Source organism: Macrosteles quadrilineatus, unplaced genomic scaffold (assembly GCF_028750875.1).
Source record: "Macrosteles quadrilineatus isolate MER2022 unplaced genomic scaffold, UCM_ALF_1.0 Scaffold_1__1_contigs__length_201487025, whole genome shotgun sequence".
Classification (NCBI taxonomy): domain Eukaryota; kingdom Metazoa; phylum Arthropoda; class Insecta; order Hemiptera; family Cicadellidae; genus Macrosteles; species Macrosteles quadrilineatus.
In genome coordinates this window covers 106,608,122-106,631,334 of record NW_026542594.1, presented here as the reverse complement: position 1 = coordinate 106,631,334, position 23,213 = coordinate 106,608,122, and the positions used below count along the sequence as shown (strand labels likewise).

The following is a 23,213-nucleotide window of genomic DNA, read 5'->3' as shown; positions in this document are numbered from 1 at the left end:
GCCAACGAAATCCTGATGCCTCTCGACAAAGGGTGCAGATTTTCCGGCTACATAATCCTTTGTTTTCCGAACTTCGCCACTTGCCAGCTTCACTTGCTCGAAGCATTTCTGATCACGGTCCAATGGGGTCTTGGAAGGGGGACTTGTTAAATGATATCTCAGCTTACAGTCTTAAAATAATTAGTCTTTGGGACAGTGATATTTTCAAGTGCATACACTGTGGCGCTCCACTTTTTGAGGAGGAAAAGAGTAGGAAGAAGTGGTGTTGCGGACAAGGGGCATATAACGTCCTTGATCTAAGTCCCCTTGATGCAGTCTTCTATTCTGATCGTCGTTTTCTCGACAGGGCTCGTGCCTACAACGACCTGTTTGCGTTTAGTGCCTTAGAAGTATCTGGTGGGTACAGACACCCCAGTGGTCTGGCTTTCTTTAAAATCGAAGGTCGAATGTACCACCAGATATACAACCTGTCCGACCCCGGTCAAAAGTTCACCACCAAGACTGGGGACGTTCAGTTTGTGAATCGCTCCCGTCTTTACATCGACGACGGTGAAGAACGGCGGAATATTGCCTTGGGTAGATCACTTGACGGTGACGTTGTTGACTCGATCACTCGATACCTGTCACAGCAGAATCCATACGTCGCTCACTATCGGCGTTTGGGTAGTGAGCCAGCTGTGAACGCACACTTGGATTTCCAAGTGACAAGTAGATCTACCCATGGTCCCGTTCTAGGCGACAGGCAAACAGGCGTTGAGGTGCACGCTGTCATAAGCACCGACGATACAGTGTACGAGCCCCGCAAGCTTTCCGTTTGGAAAGTTGGATCCGGAAGACCCACTTCTATCAACCTTTTTAGTCCTCTCATGGAGCCCTTCCAGTACCCTCTGCTCTATCCTCAAGGAACTTTGGGCTGGCATATTGGACGCCGCGACAATTTTAACAATAAGTTGTCCCAGTATGACTACTCCCGTTGTCTTCTGCTGTCTGAGCCTCGTTTCTCACACCTCGGCCGACTGTCTCAAGCTTGGCAGGTTGAAATGTATGCCAGATACGAGGACGAGAAGCTCAACTACATCAAGTTCACGCAGACGAAGGCAGCTGAAAATGCCATGAGGATAGGGCCGTTGGATGAGATTGAAGCGGCGAATCGTGGTGGACGTCAGGTCCTCAACGACATTAACAATGACGAGACCGTTCAGGGGGAGGGTGGGGTACAAGCTGGAAAGGTTTACCTCCCAAGTTCGTTTACCGGGGGGCCGAGATACATGAAACTTCGATACGAGAATGCTATGGCATTGGTCTCACGTCTCGGCTTCCCCACATTTTTTCTCACATTCACGTATAGTGCGACTTGGGAGGAGAACAAAAAAGCCTGTCCTTGAAATAGCGGTCGCAGTGATCCCAGCACGGCCTGCAGAGTTTTCTATATCAAACTGCTGGAACTCCTCCGCGATCTGCGCAGCGGAGCTATGTTCGGTCGGTCTGTCTACATAGTCCACGTCATCGAGATGCAGATGCGGGGCCTTCCACATGCCCACATCGTGTTTAAAATCGAAGGCGATGGACCTGTGCAGGCTTCCGACATAGACTCCCTCATCCGCGCTGACATTCCATCTCCGGAGGAGGCAGGAGGCCGATTAAGGGCGTTGGTTCTGCGTCACATGATCCACGGACCTTGTGGTACGGATCACAGGACCGACTTCCCTTGCTGGGACACTGCCAAAGGCAGCTGTTCTAAATTTTTCCCCAAACCACCCTGTGAATCAACCCATGTAGACGAGAGGGGCTTTGTAAAATATCAACGTGATTATGGTAACGAGGGGAGTATAACTTCAAGAAACAAATCGATTCCTGTACATGACGGCTGGGTCGTGCCGTACAACTCGGCATTACTACTTAAATACGAGGCACACATCAACTTGGAGGTAGCTTCCACTCGTCGTGTGATCAAGTATCTGTTTAAATACCTCATGAAGGGTGGCTCGCTTCAGAACGTCAAAGTTACTCCTCTTAGTAAACAAGACGATGAAGTTGAGCACTACGTCACGAAGCGTATGGTGGGAGCCAGCGATGCATGCTGGCGTCTCTTGGACTTTCCCATCTCAAAGTCTGAGCCCACAGTCGATTGTCTCCCTGTCCACCTAGAGGGAAAACAGACTGTGTGCTTCCGCCCTAACAACTTGACACACGCCACTTCTGGAGCTACCTCTGACCTGCTCTTGTATTTCAATAGGCCTCTTGACTCGGTATTCGACGATTTAACCTACCAGTCTTTTTTCGAGCAGTACGTTATTCATAACAAACGCCCTAGTAATGCTGAGGTGTACGACCATCCAGACGGCAAGCATTTCCTTACCTCAAGAAAGCGTGGTCAAAAGATCTGTCGTCTCTTCTGGGTCTCGCCAAACAGAAGCGAGCAGTACTTTCTTAGGCTCCTTTTGATGGTCATTCCGTGCCGGGGATACGCCGACCTGCTTGCTCGTGGTGGTGATGGTTGCACGACATATCAACAGGTTGCGCGCACCCTCGGTTTGGTTGAGGACGAGGACGAGTACCACCAAGCCCTCAAGGAAGCAGCTCGCTTCATGGTCGGCCCGAGGCTCCGCTCTTTCTTTGTCCTTCTGTGCAACATGGGAGCTCCTGCGGCCCTCTTGTGGGATGCTTTCCGTGACGCATTGTGCGAAGACCATTTGGAGCGGAATCCTCTTGATCACGAGGTTGCGTACAAGCTGGCTCTGATTGAGATCGATCGAAGCCTTCGACGTCAGGGATCCTGCTTGGCCGATCACGGTCTCCCTACTGTAGACGACGACACGACCGAACTGGGGAGGGAACTTCTCATCTACGGTGAAAATCGTCAGAGATCACTTGTAGATGAGTGGGAACCTAAACTTTCCCGCGACCAGAGGGCGGTCTTCGATTATGTTCGGTCTCTACTACAGGGCCAAGTCGATCGTCGATCAACAAAATTGATCTTCCTTGACGGACCCGGAGGCTACGGCAAGACATTCCTAATACACGTAATCCTCGCTTATGTCCGTAGTCGTAACCAGGTCGCTATTGTAACGGTCGTATTCCCCTTGGAATACGTACTGTTACTTTGGGTGACGTAGCTCAGGAATGAAACTCAGCACTCGCTTACAAAACCCAATTTTATTAAATACTCAAAACAACACAAAGAACACAAAGGTAGAGTAGACTGGAACTGTATAAATAATTTAGTAACTTAAACCCCAATTTGGAAAAGACACTAAACCCCAATTTTGAAAACCCTTAACATTTTCTTACCTGGACCCAAAGCCAAGGGCCTTGGGCTCCAGCTCCCCAGCAGGACCCTGTCCTCCGGTGCACCTCACAAACACTACCCACCAAAACTGACCCCTTGATCAAGTGCACTGGCCTACTTAAAGCAACAGCCTTCAGTAGGTCAGCACAACAAGTTATTGTTTAACAACACTACCAGCCTACTCACACAACATTGCCAAACACTTCCTCTTTACAATATTCGATCCCTTCCATTACATCCCCCCATTTCCTCCAGACGATGTCCCCAGCGTCTCAACTACATAGATACATCCACTCAGAGAGAAAAAAAAATTAATAACAAAAACTGATTAAAATCTTTTAAAATTGTACCTAAACAAAATTAAAATAAGGTTTAGGAGGGGAAGAACTGACCAACTGTTCGCGGACTTCCTCAGCAGTTGCGTCGATAAAGCCTCCTCGAACAGTCGTTGGTCTTCAGATGTTTGACCACAGCCATGTCTTCTGCGATGTCTCCCACTTCGGTGTCGATAGTCTGTAGTCCATCCAGCGTTCCTTGACAACATTGATGATGAATCGACTTTGGTTGACGATGATGTTGGACTGCTTTTGCCATTGATTGAGTGTACTGCAGCCTGAAGTGCTCCTCTTCTTAAAAGCCCTTGCCACCAGCTGCTTTTCCCCAGTATTCATTGAGTTTGACAAAGTCTCTTCCTCGGATCACGATGTTGAAGATAAAACAGCAAATCATGAAGTTCTTGTAGCCTTGTATACAGTTGGTCAGTGGGGATGGGTAAATAGGAAGCCTACACAAACATATAACTCACAAATACAACATATAATTTATAAAAAAACCCTAGACTTTTAAAGAAATTCTCAAACTCACATTAAGAACAAAACAACACAACCAACATTAAAACAAAAATTATTGAAACTAAGAGAAGTGTTTGGAATGTGTTACCTTAACAAATCATAGGCCTATACGATGAAATAACAAAACATTATAAATAATTTCAGATTGATTTACTTCAAATTCTTCAAATATAACCTTTTTCAAAGTATTTAAAACAATAAATGATGGAACAGTCTTTCATTTCTAGTATAATTTAATTTAATTCTGAATAAACAAAAATATTCAATTTGTCTCCCATTTAAGTCCCTGATAATTAAAAATCTAAACAACAAAATATATCTCAATAAAATATTCTTTTAATACATAATCTGTCTTTGTCTTTAAATTTTGTGAGACTATTAAATTCACTAAAGGACACTATTGCAACATTTAAAACATTATTTCCCAATACAGTTATTTTCGGGGAGTCATGCGATTTATCTCTTACCTAACAAAACAAAATCATCTCCCGAATCAAATTCAATTTTCCTTAGTATCTTTAAAAACACAACTAAAATTTATTACTATAAAAAATAATAGCTAAACAAACATTTCAAATCACTCCCTACTTTGCTTTGGTGTTAAAACAAGTGAAACATTTTACTTCAGTAGGCTACATTTTTAAATCACATACTTCAAAAACTTAAAAGGCAATACATAAATTCAGAAAATGAACTTGAAAAATTGCATGTGTAATTCTCTGATAAAAATTCAAAAACATGATTGCTGAAAAAAAAATGATTTGGGCCCAAATCGTTACAAACTAACCCATAAGCAAAACCAATTTCCCTTTTAAAATTTATCCAACAATCTATCACCTGTAAAAACAAAAATTTGTTCCCAAAATAAAACATTCATGCATTGCTGATTTCCCAAAGCAAACTCTAGAGCATCCGTATTAAAAGGTAAACATTGTAACAAAACACGGCCAGCACTCAGCAAGGTCAGGTCACAGAGAGGCCATTTACACCACACTCAGCATTCCTCAGCCTACAAACATGCTGACTTCTCTCACCGCAACTTTGCTCGTGCTATACTCTGAAATATCAACATGAACACCTACTCTAATCATTAACAGTATTAACCATTTGTAAAAATCCCCATCTGAAAAAAAATATATTACTATCAAATTAAAGTCTAAGCTCAAATATATTTCTAAAACAATACACCATAATACACTACAAATAATTAATTATCCCTCATACTACTTCTACAAAATATAATCTATTGATCCATTATTCACTGCATCTACTGCGCATAAAGAGCTGAAACAGACTAGTTTGACAACATGTGTCTGCCACATTATTCGCACAATATACACTCTAGAGTGGAAATAGCAGGTCTGCAACCAAAGAATCGCATCTTCGAGAAACCTGGGAACTACAAGATCCCAGATTCAACACAAATTTAACCAGGCAAATACACACACTTGTGCACAGCAACAACATCTGAAACACACATTACACATGTGCATCCAGCACAGGACCAATAAAAACCTTGTACAGCTAGCACATAGCATACAGCACCAAAATACATTATGCACTCAGCACATAACAAAAATTCATCTTGTGCTCCCAGCACATAACAAATGAAAACCCTGTGCAGCCAGCACAACACATAATACCTCGTGCATCCAGCACGTAACGCAATAACTCTCGTGCTTCCAAACACGACACACAATAAACTCAAGGAACACATATCGAACTCACGTGCAACCCGCACATGACGCAAAGAACACTCGTGTAACCCAACACAAACACATATCGAACTCACGTGCAACCCGCACATGACACATAGAACACTCGTGTAACCCAACACGAACACATATCGAACTCACGTGCAACCCGCACATGACGCAAAGAACACTCGTGTAACCGAACACAAACACATATCGAACTCACGTGCAACCCGCACTTGACGCTTAGAACAATCGTGTAACCGAACACGAACACATATCGAACTCACATGCAACCCGCACATGACGCATAGAACACTCGTGTAACCAAACACGAACACATATCGAACTCACGTGCAACCCGCACATGACGCATCGAACACTCGTGTAACCAAACACGAACACATATCGAACTCACGTGCAACCCGCACATGACGCATAGACTCACACAAAATAACACTGAAAAACTTCACATTTACGGCATTTTAGCCCTTCACTGATGTCCCAAAAACACTGAACCCCCAAATAGAACTGATTAAAAACTGCACCAAAGTGGTGATTACAAATAAAAAAAAAATATATTCAAAAACCAAATTTTTCTTCACTTACTGAACCCCAAAAAATAAAGCCAATTATCTTTTCTAAGAGGCTGTCGCTAGCTCCGGCATTGCCGCTGGTAATCTGCCTGGTGGCACGACAGCACATAGCATGTTTCGGCTACCACTCGATCTCGGCGATGGCACTGGATATTGGAACTTGACCAACGGATCTCAGCGGGCAGAACTCATCAGAGCCGCACAGCTCATAGTTTTTGATGAGGCCCCGATGGCTCACCGGTACATTTTTGAAATCATCGACAGATCTCTGCGTGACCTCATGAATTCACCTGAGCCATTCGGGAATAAGATCTTTATCTGCTGCGGAGATTTCCGTCAGATCGCACCAGTTGTTGCCAAGGCTCGTACTCCGGCCGACATTGCCTGTGTATCACTTTGTGCGTCATCTCTGTGGTCAAGTTTCAAAATCTTTTCTCTCTCCACTCCTCACCGGACTTCTGGGTCCACTGCCTACTCTGACTTCCTCCTTCAAGTAGGCAATGGAACAATTACATCTGTTCCTTTTGGGGAAGGCCGTGACTCTGTTTCCCTGATCCCACTGTCCGGTGTAAAATACGTGACATCCCTTCCCGACTTGATCGAGTTTGTGTTCCCTGCTTGTGACCTACAACACACAGACAGAATTGCTGGCAGGTCCATTCTTTCAACCATGAACGCCAATGTCCAGCAGATCAACAACACCGTTCTCAACCTGATGGACGGCGTCGTTCATGAGTTGAGGAGTGCGGATTCCGTCGACAAGGAGAACGACGATGGTATGGATGTAGACGTTCACTTGTTGAACCAAGCTACTGGCAAGGGTGTACCAGACCATGTCCTGCGACTCAAGATTGGCTCCGTGTGTCTCGTCATGAGGAACTTGAACATTGACAGCGGACTCGTAAACGGCACTAAAGTGATCGTGACTGCAATAAGACCTCGTCTGATCACAGTGCGACTCCCTGGACAACATGATCCGATTTGTATTCCCGGATTCAATTCGTTTTCCCGTTCGTCGAGGGGTCACCGCTTCGTGTCCGCCGTCTTCAGTTTCCTCTCATGCTGGCATATTCCATGACTGGCCACAAAAGCCAGGGCCAGACGATTGATCGCGTCGGAGTCGATCTTCGCAGTGACTGTTTCACTCATGGTCAGTTGTACGTCCTGCTCAGTAGAGTCAGGCATCCAGACCATATAGTCGTCCTTGTCCGTCCCGACCGTGTCCAAGGTGGAATCGCATACGCGAAGAATATCGTGTATGACGATCTCCTCCTCTAACCCTGACTTGACTTTCCCTGACTTGACTTTAGCTGTAGGTTGTTGTATATATTTTCTTTTGGTTTTTTCTTTAGAAATAAGTCGTTTTTCGTGTGTTTTTAGTATTTTAGTTTGGCAGTACGATAGGGGGCCTGCCTTATCAAAAGTCCCCGTTGTTGTATATATTTTTTTCTTCTTTTTATTAGTTAGTTAAGTTTTTGTTTATATTTCTTTAGGTACCTAGTTAGTAACGTTTACTAACTTGTACATTTGTAAATAATTGTAAATATGGTTCCGACGTTTCCTGGCCTCCTCGTGGCGGAACTGGATATGCCATAAAGTTTATGGCTAACCGACAGGGAAACAAACATTACTTGATCTATTTTCATAAATATATACATGAATATCTACTATAATCTATTTTATTAATATAACACTTTACTATTATCAACTTATTCACTTATCAATCTACTTATCTTATACAAAATTTTACTGACTTGTACATGTGTTAATAATTGTAAATATGGTTCCGACGTTTCCTGGCCTCCTCGTGGCGGAACTGGATATGCCTTGCAGTTTATGGCTAACCGACAGGGAAACAAACATTACTTGATCTATTTTCATTAATAAATTTATAAATATTTACTAACATCTCTTTACTTGAAATACTATAACTGTTAATATAAATAATTGTAAATTAATATGGTTCCTACGTTTCCTGGCCTCCCCGTGGCGGAACTGGATATGCCATACAGTTTGTAACTAACTGACAGGGAAACAAAAATAACTTCATCTATTTTCATAAACATATACATGAATATTTACGATGAACTATTTACTTAATATAATGCTTAACTATTCTCTACTTATCAATCTACTCGAATATTTTGTGAAATGGTTATTACTTCAATATCGATTTTCGCTATTACAACCCCACAAAGAATTTATAGATGCGGAGAGTGCTTTCTAGACCACTTCTAGGTGTGCTACGGGCTTGAAATTTCTCCGGCTTCTTGGTGATGGCCTCTCACCCCTTCCTAAATTTCTGAATGACGACTAACAGCTAGGGGGCCTGGGGGCGGAGCCCCCAGCGAGCCAAAGGCGAGTATATATATATATATATATGTGTCCGTTAGCACGATAACTCGAGCAAAAATGATCCGATTTTGATGAAATTTGGTACAAACGTGTAAACCTACGTTTATTCGAACGAGTTCGCGATCCAGCATGATCGGACCATGGAAACGGGGGTTTATGGGGGGTTTTATGGGGTAAAAATAGGTTTTTCCCATTTTTGACTCAAAAAACATAAAATTTTGCAATTTCTTTCTAAACCATTTTGTAGAGCTTAAAAAAACAAATAATTTAGAATATTGAAGCGTTATTATGCGCCTAATGGTTACGGAGAGAATTTCAAAAAATTGTAAATTTAAAATTCCCATGTTATTCTTATGGAGAATAAGTAAACTGTTGTAGTTTGCTTGTTTATGAACATATTTTGATCGAATTTGGAAAATTTTTTATTTCTTACTAACTATTAGCATTTTACAAAAAAAAAAAAAAAAACAGTTTTACCCTCCCTGATGCAGCAAACCTAAGTACTTTTTAAACTAATTCTATTTAAATCTGGAATAAATGTTAAATTTTTAAGTAGACATTTCAGTGTAAATCCAATCAGTCAAATGGAAATTCGCTTAGTCTGCAGGTTTGCTGCGGCGGGGGTATTTTAACCTTGCATTAGCCCGTCCACATAGACTAAGCGCCCGTGCGTGGATCGTTTACAGCAAAGCAAGGGGTGAGCCGGTACAGGACAAAGGTGAACTGTACTGATAAAATTTAGTGGCAGTGACCAGGATCCGAACCCACGACATCACTGCCTTGGGCCCGAAGTCTGCGTGACGCTACCGACTGAGCCAACGACTCACCATTATTTGCCCCGACTCATGGGTTGATTTGCCCATACAAATAACATTATTGTGTTCACCAGTGACACCGGTAAGTATGCTAGGTGTGGGTGGACTGCTGGACTCTTTCATTATTGCGCTCATGTTCACTCATCCCGTTACGCGCAGAATAAGCGTACTACTAGTATAAATATATATGTGTAAATATATATATATATATTATGAATTTGAATGGATGGTGTTTGGGCCTCTAGTGACCTCAAAACAAAAAAGTAAATCGGTCTTGGGTCCAGGTCTTACAATGAGACCTACAGTAATAGTTTATTCCCTATTATGGGGAATTTGCTAAAACGCTGTTCTCACCATCGATATATAACTACTGGATTGCGCGCTGTCCATAAGCACTGTGGTTTGAAATCCGGTCGCACACACGAGTGTGATGCGAGAGAGTATCCATAGACGCGCAGGTGCTGACTGGGCAAGAACTGAGCGACAACCATGCGACTACATACAAACACTGGAAGTTTTTTTTAATATGATTGGATTAATAATTATGATGCGTAATGTAATTAGATTGTTTTTAAGTTTCCTTTGTTGTAAATGATTACTTTTATTGAAATGCCTTTACAAGTTTACTTAATTATCCTCCTTCATTTCCCACATTTAATTTCCCGCCTTTTAATGCCACATGCTAATCGTCAGACGCGCGAATGTGTGATTTGGCACCCTGGCTGTTTGTATTGGCGTCTACTACGAGAAAGACTAAGTTTTTGAAATACATGTGATAACTAGTGCCTAGTTTGTTTTTAAGTTTTAAAATGTTAATAAAATACAATGGTTAAGAGTTGCGCTGCATACAATTGAACGTAAAGATGGAGTAGAGGTTGCAACCTTTCTTTTTACAAGTAAGTATTAAATATTAATTTGGAATTGAATACTTGGAAATTCTCTCTTAAAGCATATGAATTTTTATTTATTTATGTTATTGTTACGAATCTGCCAAACAAATAGAGATAACTTTTACTAAATCAATCCAAGTATCTTTTAATTAACTTAAAAAATACGTTAACAACAATTCTTTGCACAAAAACACTACTCTATCTTGCAACCTTGCTAGATGCACCAATTTTTTTGAAATAACAGTGGATCATAAATTAACCTGGAAAACTCACTTAAAAACCGTCATCAAAAAGCTAAATAAAGCATATTTTGTAACTCATTCATTCTAGAACAGCTGATATTTCCACTCTTATGATGGTATACTATGGATATGTGTATCCTTATCTTAATTACGGAATAATATTTTGAGGGAATTCCGACAAAAGGGAAAAAATTTTTAAATAGCAAAAAAGAATCATTAGAACAATTTAGGCCTACTCTATCAAAGCTAGGGGTTCTTGTGAAAATACATTTAAAAGCAACAATATTCTTACCTTTCCCAGTCTGTACATCTATAGTTTGTTAATATTTATGAAACAAAATATTTCCAAATTTTCTGTTAATTCGGACAGTCATAAATATAATACCCGACACAAAAGCTGCATTTTATACCCTAAACACAAATCTTCAACTTTAAAATCTTCTCCCCACTGGTGTTATTCTGGTGTTGTTTTACGAATAAATCTGCAGCTTCCCTTAAATCGTTTAAAAAGCAGTTATTTAAGTTTTAATGCAATAAATGCTGTTTTAAGGTAAATGATTTTTTCCACTGACTCTTGTACAGTATTTTTAAGATATGTTTTGTCACTATTATTGTATTGACACTATTCTTGTATTTATGTGCAAAATGAATAAAGGATAATTTGATTTGATATTCCTAAAAGGAGACAAGAAATTAATTGTTGCATATGGAATAACTACAAGTACAGACCGTTTCACCGTGCTTGGCGTGTAGGGGAGGCACTGCGAGAGAGACAGAAAAATACAAAAACGTAAACATAAAGCAAACTAATTTGACAGCTGATGCTAGTTCACAACTTCAGTATTTGAACGTGACTGTACCGTACATCGAGGCGTAGTGGGGGAAAGCTCTCAATGCGCATGCTCCAGCGAGGCGCCACGCACCGTGACACTATCTGTATGTCGGTATGTGTGTACGGTACAAGTATGTATGTAATTAGGCCTACATTTTTTTTTTTTCAAGATCACCTTGCAAAAGGGAAACGGTAGAAAGAACAAAAAAGTCAAACTTGGGATAAAGGTAAAAATTGACAAAGACCATTTTGTTTTGTAACATGTGATCTGTGTGAGCGTTTAGTAATCGTTATAAAGACAGTTATGTTAAATAAACACTGGTTTTGTATTCAATTTTTGTTATTTCATCCTACTGCCATACAAAATTATATAAGTGATTGCAGCCACAGAAAACATACTACTATAACCCAGAATGCCAACCGCATGGTAAAAAACCATGCACTCAGCATAGCAACGCTGGTGGCGCTGCCTACGAATTGACAGGCAAAGCTCTCTCAAAACACTTTTTACACTTAATGCTTTTTACCATGCGGTTGGCATTCTGGGTTATAGTAGGTAGTATGTTTTCTGTGTTGCAACCCATGTTTACACAGATTTAATAAACAAGCAGAATCTAGTTGATAAACAATATCATCTTGTTAAATACGGAAGAAACCCTTAAGAATAATTAATTGTTAGTACTACTGTTATGTTTACTCATTACATTGATTATGATTGTGTAACGAGCCTTTTTCCTAGGGGGGTAAATATTTGCTATTTGGCCGCGCACCGATTGTTGAGGTAAGCAAGCGGCGGCGGCGAAACTGGCTAGCACCCTTTGACCCGGCTTATCAGTTCGGATAAGCTTGGGTATCCTGGGACTACCGGATAGCCGAGCAGGACATTCGAGTCGTGGATCCAGGACAGTGAGGTTAGCGTGTGTCTAGTGAGACGTCCAGTGATTTGGGTGACATCGGTGTCGTGTGAGATTGGTGCTCAAGGTGTGTTGGTGTCAAGTTGGGTAGTGAGTCAGTGACCCACTTGGGGTGAGTGGACGACTTGATATTATTAGTTTGAGAATATTAATATCTGATTTATTTGCGAGAGTTAGAGTTGTAACCGTGCTGGTCAAAGCCTGACGGTAGTTAGGATTTATATTAGTCAGGAACAATATTAAAGTGTATTCCTGACGGTTCTGGGCAGGTGCTAGAGCGCAAATAATATAATTTAATTGACTGTAGTAGATATTATTTTGTGTTGTACCTAGAGTTAGTTATATTACTAATAACTCTGAGGCCCGACAAACCTAGGCTGCACGATTTAGCGTGCGTAGTTGGATCAAGCACGAGGCCAGTAGGCTAGTAGCTAGTTTTATTAGCCTATTAACAGAAGCCCGGCTAAGCAATATAACGTTGATATAGTAGCAGTAGTGGTAGTAGCAGTAGGGTTGGTATTGATTAATCATTTAATTATTTTAATTTAACCTGAACAGCTTGCTTAGTAATCCAACACGTTAGCTTGGTAGCTTGGATAGCGGAGTACCGGCTATCAGATAATATGTTTATCTAGTGTTTGGAACGTATTTAATATTTATTTATCTGCTACTAAGTAGCTCAATATTTTAATAGTGCAATTGCCATTTAGTTTTGCTTGTTTGGCTTGGTATTTATTGAGACCAGCTACTAGTAGTGTAGTCACTCTACCTATAGGGTACTTGTATATTATTATGTGGTACGATTATTGAGTGAACTGTTTGATTCTTAGCTTGGGCATTAGAGTTGTGTATTGGACTATAGTGGCCTAGTAGACCCCGCCTGGTGATAACACGCGTTGTGGTTTTTATTGGCAAGTCGTCGTGTAACTCACCGTGTTTTAGGCACTCTGGGCTTAACTATTGGATAGTTAGGACGAAGCCCGAGTTGCGTAGTCAGCAACGACCCCCTAGGAGTGTGGAGAATCGGCGTAGGCCTGGTAGTGATTATTGCACGTTTGTTTTGGTGACTTGTTTTTGACTTGTTCACAGTGCCCGTGTATGAGCCAGTCCTATACCGGTTAGACCCGGCTTTTGGCCTAGTGGTTTCCCTGACCTTATCGCAGACCCTGGAACTTTACCCAGCCATCGTAGGCCGCGTTGCAAGATGGCGCCTGCGAACAGGGACTGAGGTTGGCAGTGGTGCCGAGTTGCTGACGTATTAACGGCGCCCGAACAAAATAATTTTATTTGTGCAGATTTGCTGCGGACTTGTGCAGATTGGCTGCGGACCTGAGCTGTTGAGCAGAGTTTCAGGCAGACCTGCTGTGATTTTATAGTCGGTTGGGTAGGCCTAACCTGTTTTCTGTTACATTAAATACATTGTTACAATAACTATACAGCCCGATGTGTAACTCACTCACTCACTCACTCACGGGGGATACAAATGTTTGAGCACTTCTAGAATAGCTAGAGATCTGAAATTTGGCACACTTGTAGGTCTTGGGCCCCAACCCACGGGAAAATCCTAAAAAGTTGCATTTTTTAACATTAACCCCCCCGTAATCTCGAATTTCCCCCCCATGTTATTCTTATGGGAAATAGCATTGAAAATTGCCAACATTAGTAAGATAAAATAAACCTCTTAGAAACGTGCTAGAGACTTGAAACTAGGTAGTATTGTAGTATGGGATCTTAAACTAACGGTGATATTCGCAAAAGTCCCATTTTCAAGTTTTAACCACCCTAAAAATCCAAAATGGCGGACCTCTGAAAACGACAAAACACGTTTTTTTCCAAGGGCTATAGCTCGAAAACGGTAAGAGATAGAAAAGATTTGAAAGTATATCCAGGAACAGGAATTAAATTTTATACAAAACCCTCTTAGGCGTTTTCCGAAAATCGCACTCCTTAACCCTCAAAAAACGCCCTACTTTCAAAATTTGGTAAATTTCTTTCAAATCTTTACCGGTTTTCGCTATTTTTTCATACTTAAATAATTAATTTTTTCAAATATTATTATTGCTTTGTATTCTCCTTTCTTTACTTTAAATTTTACTCATTACAGGTTTTTCGTAACTTTACTCCTTAACCACCAAAACTTAGGTTTAATGTCAAAATTTGAAAGTTTTTACGAGCCCTATGTTATTCTTATGGAGAATAAAATTGAAATTTAATGACTTTGTTATGGTCATCCGAATCGTATAGAAACGCGCTAGAGACGTGTAATATGGTAGTATTGTAGTATGGGATCCTAAATTAATAGTTAAATTTGCAAAAATCTCATTTTCAAATTTTACTCCCCAAAATTTGGCAAATTTATTTCTAACCTTTAATGTTTTTCTCACTTTTCTTTCCTCCGTAATTTTTTTTTCTTCAAATATTATTAATGCTTTGTATTGTCCTTAGATTACTTTTTATTTTACTCATTTCCCCCAAAAAATTAATAATGGCTGATTATTGGTAAAGCAGTACATCTAGTTGGTTCTCGCTCTTATTTCTGCTACCAAATTTGACTATACCTGGTGGGTAATGCAGTACAATGAGTTGGTTCTCGCTCTTATTTTTGCTACCAAATTTGACTATACCTGTTATAATCCAGTAACCTAACGCATTTTACCTTGCATGAAATGGGGTAGTAGGTTTCTTTTTTTATGTTGTTTGTAATAGTACCGAGTTGCTAAATCCAAATTTTCGACCTCGGCGACCATCCGGATCACCTCCAAAAAGCTTAAAAATCGGTAGAATTACGCACTATTTTTACGTTTGTCCGATTTTGACCCTGAAGCATCACTTTTTCATAAAGAACAACCACAATCATTTTTAAATTATATTAAATTACCTATCATATAAGACCAAAATGGTTATTACAGGCCTAATAGTTTTCAAGAGATGACTCCGCAAACAACGGCTAAAATTACCAAATTTTGAATTTTTTTAAAGTTTGGCTAACGTTAACCCTTAAGCATAACTTTATCGTTATTTTTCATTAAAACAACCATAATTACTTTGGAACTGCATTAAATTACTCACAATTTAAGACCAAAATGGTGATTATAGGCCTAACACATTGAGAGATATGCCTCTTCAAGGTTCATAAAATCTCCCATAAATGTTTGTATTTTAAGATTCAAGTTGTTCAATTTGATCAAATTTTATAAAAGAAACATAATAAGATTATAAACAAATTTATTTCATTTGAACAACATATTATAAGTTTTTTATGGAAGAAATCTATTGTAATTAAAATGTTTATACAGTACTATCAAGAGGAATTGATATAAAGAATGAAGATGCAACAGTGAAAAAAGGTTTCAACTTTGCTGTCGTTCTGCCATGCAATATATTACTTCTTTTATGCTAGGATTTACTGGCACTCCTCAGGACCTCCTGTCCTGTCTGTGCTGTATGAATTGAGCAGTAGTGGGAGGAAGGACCAACTTGTTCAAACTACAGCACTGACACTAGAAGGACATGGGTATAGGTATCCTTACATGAGCGTGATAATAGATAAGGAACTCTTACACTGGATCTGCCTGCCTGCATGCTTATGAATTTTAACAATTTCTTGATAAGAATAAGACTAAACAACCTTTAGGTATGCTATACCTTTAAGCATTAAATCAAGAGGACAAATTGTAACAAATTTCGAGAATTTAATTGAAAATAAGACTAATAATATGATTTTTTGGGTGAAAAAAGTGGTCTCAATTTTAAATTTCAAAGTCCTATAACTTTTGAACGCTTCAACCCATCAGTATGGGATTAACTGAAGGATGTATATAATTCAAATATCTACAATATCTGACCAAAAACTGTATGTCATCATGAGTCATATCATGGTTGTTTGTAGGTAATAGTGACAGGTGTCCATAGTCCCCTTGGCACTCTGCGTGGTCTTTACCTCTTTCCTGTGTTAAAACTTAATTCTTGCGTAAACTATAGGTTTTTATTGGTATTTTTTGGTTTCTTACCTTGCTCCAACTAGTACTCTTTTGATATATGAGGTTTTAAAAAGTCAATAGTGATTAATTTGAAAAATATTAACAAGTAATGTATGGTTTGCACAACAAAACTCGCTTAAATTCTTGTAAATCTGACTTTGTTTTTTAATTATGAAGCAAACTATTGACTTTTTATAGTCTAAATTGGTTCTATACCATTAAGTATATAGTCCTTTAGTGTAATAAAGCATTTTCAAGCGTTAAAAATATATAAACTGCAAGGAAATAAACAAATAAAGTAAAATGTTAGTAAAAATAATTTGAGTATTTTGTTTACGTAATGTTTTTCACTCATTAAATATGATTTTTATTTCTAAGTAAGAATTGTATTCCATTTATATACTCTTTGTGTAATTTATAATACCATAATCCGATTCAAAATTATTAAATTTTAGCTTTTTTGCCATTTTAAAGTTGAAATCAGAAAATCTGTTACGCAAAATCAATGTTTACGTAATGTTTTTCACCTATTAAATGAGCTTTATTTGTATATCTTATAGTTGTATTCATTTTATACGCTTTTTATGCAATTAAAAAAGCCATAATTGTATTCAAAATTATAATATTTAAGCCAATTTTAAGCATTTCAAAGTTTAAGACACAAAATGTGTTAGGCCAAATTAATTAATTAAAGTAATGTTTTTGACCCCTTAAATGGGGTTTATTTGGAAAAAATACGATTGCAATCCTTTTATACAATCTTTATGCTATTACAAAAGCCATATCTGTATTAAAAATCATAGTATTTAAGCCGTTATTAGGTATTTCTATGTTGTAAACAGTTTAATTTAAAAGAAAGTTGAATCTTAAAATACCAACATTTATGGAAGATTTTATAAACCTTGAAGAGGCATATCTCTCAATGTGTTAGGCCTATAATCACCATTTTGGTCTTAAATTGTGAGTAATTTAATGCAGTTTCAAAGTAATTATGGTTGTTTTAATGAAAAATAACGATAAAGTTATGCTTAAAGGTTAACGTTAGCCAAACTTAAAAAAATTCAAAATTTGGTAATTTTAGCCGTTGTTTGCGGAGTCATATCTTGAAAACTATTAAGCCTGTAATAACCATTTTGGTCTTATATGATAGGTAATTTAATATACTTTAAAAATGATTATGGTTGTTCTTTATGAAAAAGTGATGCTTCAGGGTCAAAATCGGACAAACGTAAAAATATTGCGTAATTCTGCCGATTTTTTAGCTTTTTGGAGGTGATCCGGAAGGTCGCCGAGGTCGAAAATTTGGATTTAGCTTCTCTGTACTATTACAAACAACATAAAAAAAAGAAACCTACTACCCCATTTCATGCAAGGTAGACCCTGATTTTTATAACAAGGTTACTGGGTTATTAAAGATTCACCATCACTTAATCCTATTATTTGGACTTGTGCTTTTTGCCAATTTGCGATACACAATTATTTGTTTTAAATTGGTTTGAAAGCATGGATTACACTTGTGTAGCTGCTGGTTCTTTCCATCAGGGAGATCCACGATTCACTGATAGTAACAACGCTCAGTGCGTGGCCAATGCAGCTTGTGCCCTTGCCTGGCAAGTGTTCTGCGGAGGTTTCAGTTCATCCGCCATCGACGAAATACTCATGGCCGGCGATCGCCTATATGCGAAATCTCGCCGTGAGTTTTGCGTTGTTGACAGGTTCCTGTTCCCCGAGGAACTGTCCAGGACATTTGATATTGCGGAGAAACAGATTTCCATTGAGGAAATTACGCATGTTTCTAACGGGTTGTACCCGACTTGTGTTGATGGCTTGGATGAGGCGGTCAAGTCTTTATCATCCAGTTTGGAGAATGCCATGCCCGCTGATTCTCTCGACGGCGGGTTTCTTTTCACGGGGCAACTGGTGACTGTTGCATTTTGGCGTCACCAAGATCATTTCTATTTATTTGATTCACACGCCGTGAATGAAACCCGCCGTAGAGACATTGAATCGGATAAAAATAAGGCTAGGTTATTCGTATGTGGGAGTTTCCCTACACTAGCCTCACTTTTATTGGTGAATTGTGCGTTCGTCGGCGGACAGTACAGCATCATGAAACTTAGGTTTTCAATTGACTCCACTGTCCGGTCGATCGAACGTATCGATAATGATCCACAACCTATTCCCCCCTCCCAGACAGTTTCTGCCCCTAAAAAATGCCCCGGAAGACCTAAAAAAGCCAAACGTGGACGTCCGAAAACTTTGGAAACCACAAGGGAAGAGCAAGTGAATGCGGCTAAAAAGAAGTATAGGGAGACACACTCTGATCAAATCAGGGATGACAAAAAGCAATACTCCCAAGATCACCCTGAGGTAAATAGAGCGGCTGTTGGGCGTTACAGCCAAACGCACCCTGAGGTCAACAGGGCTGCAGTTGGCCGTTATAGCCAAACGCACCCTGAGGTCAACAGGGCTGCAGTTGGCCGTTATAGCCAAACGCACCCTGAGGTCAACAGGGCAGCTGTTGAGCGTTACAGCCAGAGTCACCCTGAGGTCAACAGAGAGGCGGTTGGTCGATATAGCCAACGAAATCCTGATGCCTCTCGACAAAGGGTGCAGATTTTCCGGCTACATAATCCTTTGTTTTCCGAACTTCGCCACTTGCCAGCTTCACTTGCTCGAAGCATTTCTGATCACGGTCCAATGGGGTCTTGGAAGGGGGACTTGTTAAATGATATCTCAGCTTACAGTCTTAAAATAATTAGTCTTTGGGACAGTGATATTTTCAAGTGCATACACTGTGGCGCTCCACTTTTTGAGGAGGAAAAGAGTAGGAAGAAGTGGTGTTGCGGACAAGGGGCATATAACGTCCTTGATCTAAGTCCCCTTGATGCAGTCTTCTATTCTGATCGTCGTTTTCTCGACAGGGCTCGTGCCTACAACGACCTGTTTGCGTTTAGTGCCTTAGAAGTATCTGGTGGGTACAGACACCCCAGTGGTCTGGCTTTCTTTAAAATCGAAGGTCGAATGTACCACCAGATATACAACCTGTCCGACCCCGGTCAAAAGTTCACCACCAAGACTGGGGACGTTCAGTTTGTGAATCGCTCCCGTCTTTACATCGACGACGGTGAAGAACGGCGGAATATTGCCTTGGGTAGATCACTTGACGGTGACGTTGTTGACTCGATCACTCGATACCTGTCACAGCAGAATCCATACGTCGCTCACTATCGGCGTTTGGGTAGTGAGCCAGCTGTGAACGCACACTTGGATTTCCAAGTGACAAGTAGATCTACCCATGGTCCCGTTCTAGGCGACAGGCAAACAGGCGTTGAGGTGCACGCTGTCATAAGCACCGACGATACAGTGTACGAGCCCCGCAAGCTTTCCGTTTGGAAAGTTGGATCCGGAAGACCCACTTCTATCAACCTTTTTAGTCCTCTCATGGAGCCCTTCCAGTACCCTCTGCTCTATCCTCAAGGAACTTTGGGCTGGCATATTGGACGCCGCGACAATTTTAACAATAAGTTGTCCCAGTATGACTACTCCCGTTGTCTTCTGCTGTCTGAGCCTCGTTTCTCACACCTCGGCCGACTGTCTCAAGCTTGGCAGGTTGAAATGTATGCCAGATACGAGGACGAGAAGCTCAACTACATCAAGTTCACGCAGACGAAGGCAGCTGAAAATGCCATGAGGATAGGGCCGTTGGATGAGATTGAAGCGGCGAATCGTGGTGGACGTCAGGTCCTCAACGACATTAACAATGACGAGACCGTTCAGGGGGAGGGTGGGGTACAAGCTGGAAAGGTTTACCTCCCAAGTTCGTTTACCGGGGGGCCGAGATACATGAAACTTCGATACGAGAATGCTATGGCATTGGTCTCACGTCTCGGCTTCCCCACATTTTTTCTCACATTCACGTATAGTGCGACTTGGGAGGAGAACAAAAAAGCCTGTCCTCGAAATAGCGGTCGCAGTGATCCCAGCACGGCCTGCAGAGTTTTCTATATCAAACTGCTGGAACTCCTCCGCGATCTGCGCAGCGGAGCTATGTTCGGTCGGTCTGTCTACATAGTCCACGTCATCGAGATGCAGATGCGGGGCCTTCCACATGCCCACATCGTGTTTAAAATCGAAGGCGATGGACCTGTGCAGGCTTCCGACATAGACTCCCTCATCCGCGCTGACATTCCATCTCCGGAGGAGGCAGGAGGCCGATTAAGGGCGTTGGTTCTGCGTCACATGATCCACGGACCTTGTGGTACGGATCACAGGACCGACTTCCCTTGCTGGGACACTGCCAAAGGCAGCTGTTCTAAATTTTTCCCCAAACCACCCTGTGAATCAACCCATGTAGACGAGAGGGGCTTTGTAAAATATCAACGTGATTATGGTAACGAGGGGAGTATAACTTCAAGAAACAAATCGATTCCTGTACATGACGGCTGGGTCGTGCCGTACAACTCGGCATTACTACTTAAATACGAGGCACACATCAACTTGGAGGTAGCTTCCACTCGTCGTGTGATCAAGTATCTGTTTAAATACCTCATGAAGGGTGGCTCGCTTCAGAACGTCAAAGTTACTCCTCTTAGTAAACAAGACGATGAAGTTGAGCACTACGTCACGAAGCGTATGGTGGGAGCCAGCGATGCATGCTGGCGTCTCTTGGACTTTCCCATCTCAAAGTCTGAGCCCACAGTCGATTGTCTCCCTGTCCACCTAGAGGGAAAACAGACTGTGTGCTTCCGCCCTAACAACTTGACACACGCCACTTCTGGAGCTACCTCTGACCTGCTCTTGTATTTCAATAGGCCTCTTGACTCAGTATTCGACGATTTAACCTACCAGTCTTTTTTCGAGCAGTACGTTATTCATAACAAACGCCCTAGTAATGCTGAGGTGTACGACCATCCAGACGGCAAGCATTTCCTTACCTCAAGAAAGCGTGGTCAAAAGATCTGTCGTCTCTTCTGGGTCTCGCCAAACAGAAGCGAGCAGTACTTTCTTAGGCTCCTTTTGATGGTCATTCCGTGCCGGGGATACGCCGACCTGCTTGCTCGTGGTGGTGATGGTTGCACGACATATCAACAGGTTGCGCGCACCCTCGGTTTGGTTGAGGACGAGGACGAGTACCACCAAGCCCTCAAGGAAGCAGCTCGCTTCATGGTCGGCCCGAGGCTCCGCTCTTTCTTTGTCCTTCTGTGCAACATGGGAGCTCCTGCGGCCCTCTTGTGGGATGCTTTCCGTGACGCATTGTGCGAAGACCATTTGGAGCGGAATCCTCTTGATCACGAGGTTGCGTACAAGCTGGCTCTGATTGAGATCGATCGAAGCCTTCGACGTCAGGGATCCTGCTTGGCCGATCACGGTCTCCCTACTGTAGACGACGACACGACCGAACTGGGGAGGGAACTTCTCATGTACGGTGAAAATCGTCAGAGATCACTTGTAGATGAGTGGGAACCTAAACTTTCCCGCGACCAGAGGGCGGTCTTCGATTATGTTCGGTCTCTACTACAGGGCCAAGTCGATCGTCGATCAACAAAATTGATCTTCCTTGACGGACCCGGAGGCTACGGCAAGACATTCCTAATACACGTAATCCTCGCTTACGTCCGTAGTCGTAACCAGGTCGCTATTGTAACGGTCGTATTCCCCTTGGAATACGTACTGTTACTTTGGGTGACGTAGCTCAGGAATGAAACTCAGCACTCGCTTACAAAACCCAATTTTATTAAATACTCAAAACAACACAAAGAACACAAAGGTAGAGTAGACTGGAACTGTATAAATAATTTAGTAACTTAAACCCCAATTTGGAAAAGACACTAAACCCCAATTTTGAAAACCCTTAACATTTTCTTACCTGGACCCAAAGCCAAGGGCCTTGGGCTCCAGCTCCCCAGCAGGACCCTGTCCTCCGGTGCACCTCACAAACACTACCCACCAAAACTGACCCCTTGATCAAGTGCACTGGCCTACTTAAAGCAACAGCCTTCAGTAGGTCAGCACAACAAGTTATTGTTTAACAACACTACCAGCCTACTCACACAACATTGCCAAACACTTCCTCTTTACAATATTCGATCCCTTCCATTACATCCCCCCATTTCCTCCAGACGATGTCCCCAGCGTCTCAACTACATAGATACATCCACTCAGAGAGAAAAAAAAATTAATAACAAAAACTGATTAAAATCTTTTAAAATTGTACCTAAACAAAATTAAAATAAGGTTTAGGAGGGGAAGAACTGACCAACTGTTCGCGGACTTCCTCAGCAGTTGCGTCGATAAAGCCTCCTCGAACAGTCGTTGGTCTTCAGATGTTTGACCACAGCCATGTCTTCTGCGATGTCTCCCACTTCGGTGTCGATAGTCTGTAGTCCATCCAGCGTTCCTTGACAACATTGATGATGAATCGACTTTGGTTGACGATGATGTTGGACTGCTTTTGCCATTGATTGAGTGTACTGCAGCCTGAAGTGCTCCTCTTCTTAAAAGCCCTTGCCACCAGCTGCTTTTCCCCAGTATTCATTGAGTTTGACAAAGTCTCTTCCTCGGATCACGATGTTGAAGATAAAACAGCAAATCATGAAGTTCTTGTAGCCTTGTATACAGTTGGTCAGTGGGGATGGGTAAATAGGAAGCCTACACAAACATATAACTCACAAATACAACATATAATTTATAAAAAAACCCTAGACTTTTAAAGAAATTCTCAAACTCACATTAAGAACAAAACAACACAACCA

At 41.2% G+C, this 23,213-nt stretch overlaps 2 protein-coding genes across 2 annotated transcripts; both read left to right on the top strand.

The window, feature by feature from the left end:
* The first annotated feature begins 1,472 nt into the window (after positions 1-1,472).
* Positions 1,473-3,116, top strand: LOC128999599 (uncharacterized). Its single transcript, XM_054426186.1, has one exon. It carries the CDS (start codon positions 1,473-1,475, stop codon positions 3,114-3,116), a length of 1,644 nt encoding a protein of 547 aa, XP_054282161.1.
* Positions 3,117-17,961: 14,845 nt separating this feature from the next.
* LOC128999589 (uncharacterized) lies at positions 17,962-22,152 on the top strand. The gene has a single exon (XM_054426176.1). It carries the CDS (start codon positions 17,962-17,964, stop codon positions 22,150-22,152), a length of 4,191 nt encoding a protein of 1,396 aa, XP_054282151.1.
* The last annotated feature ends 1,061 nt before the right edge of the window (positions 22,153-23,213 follow it).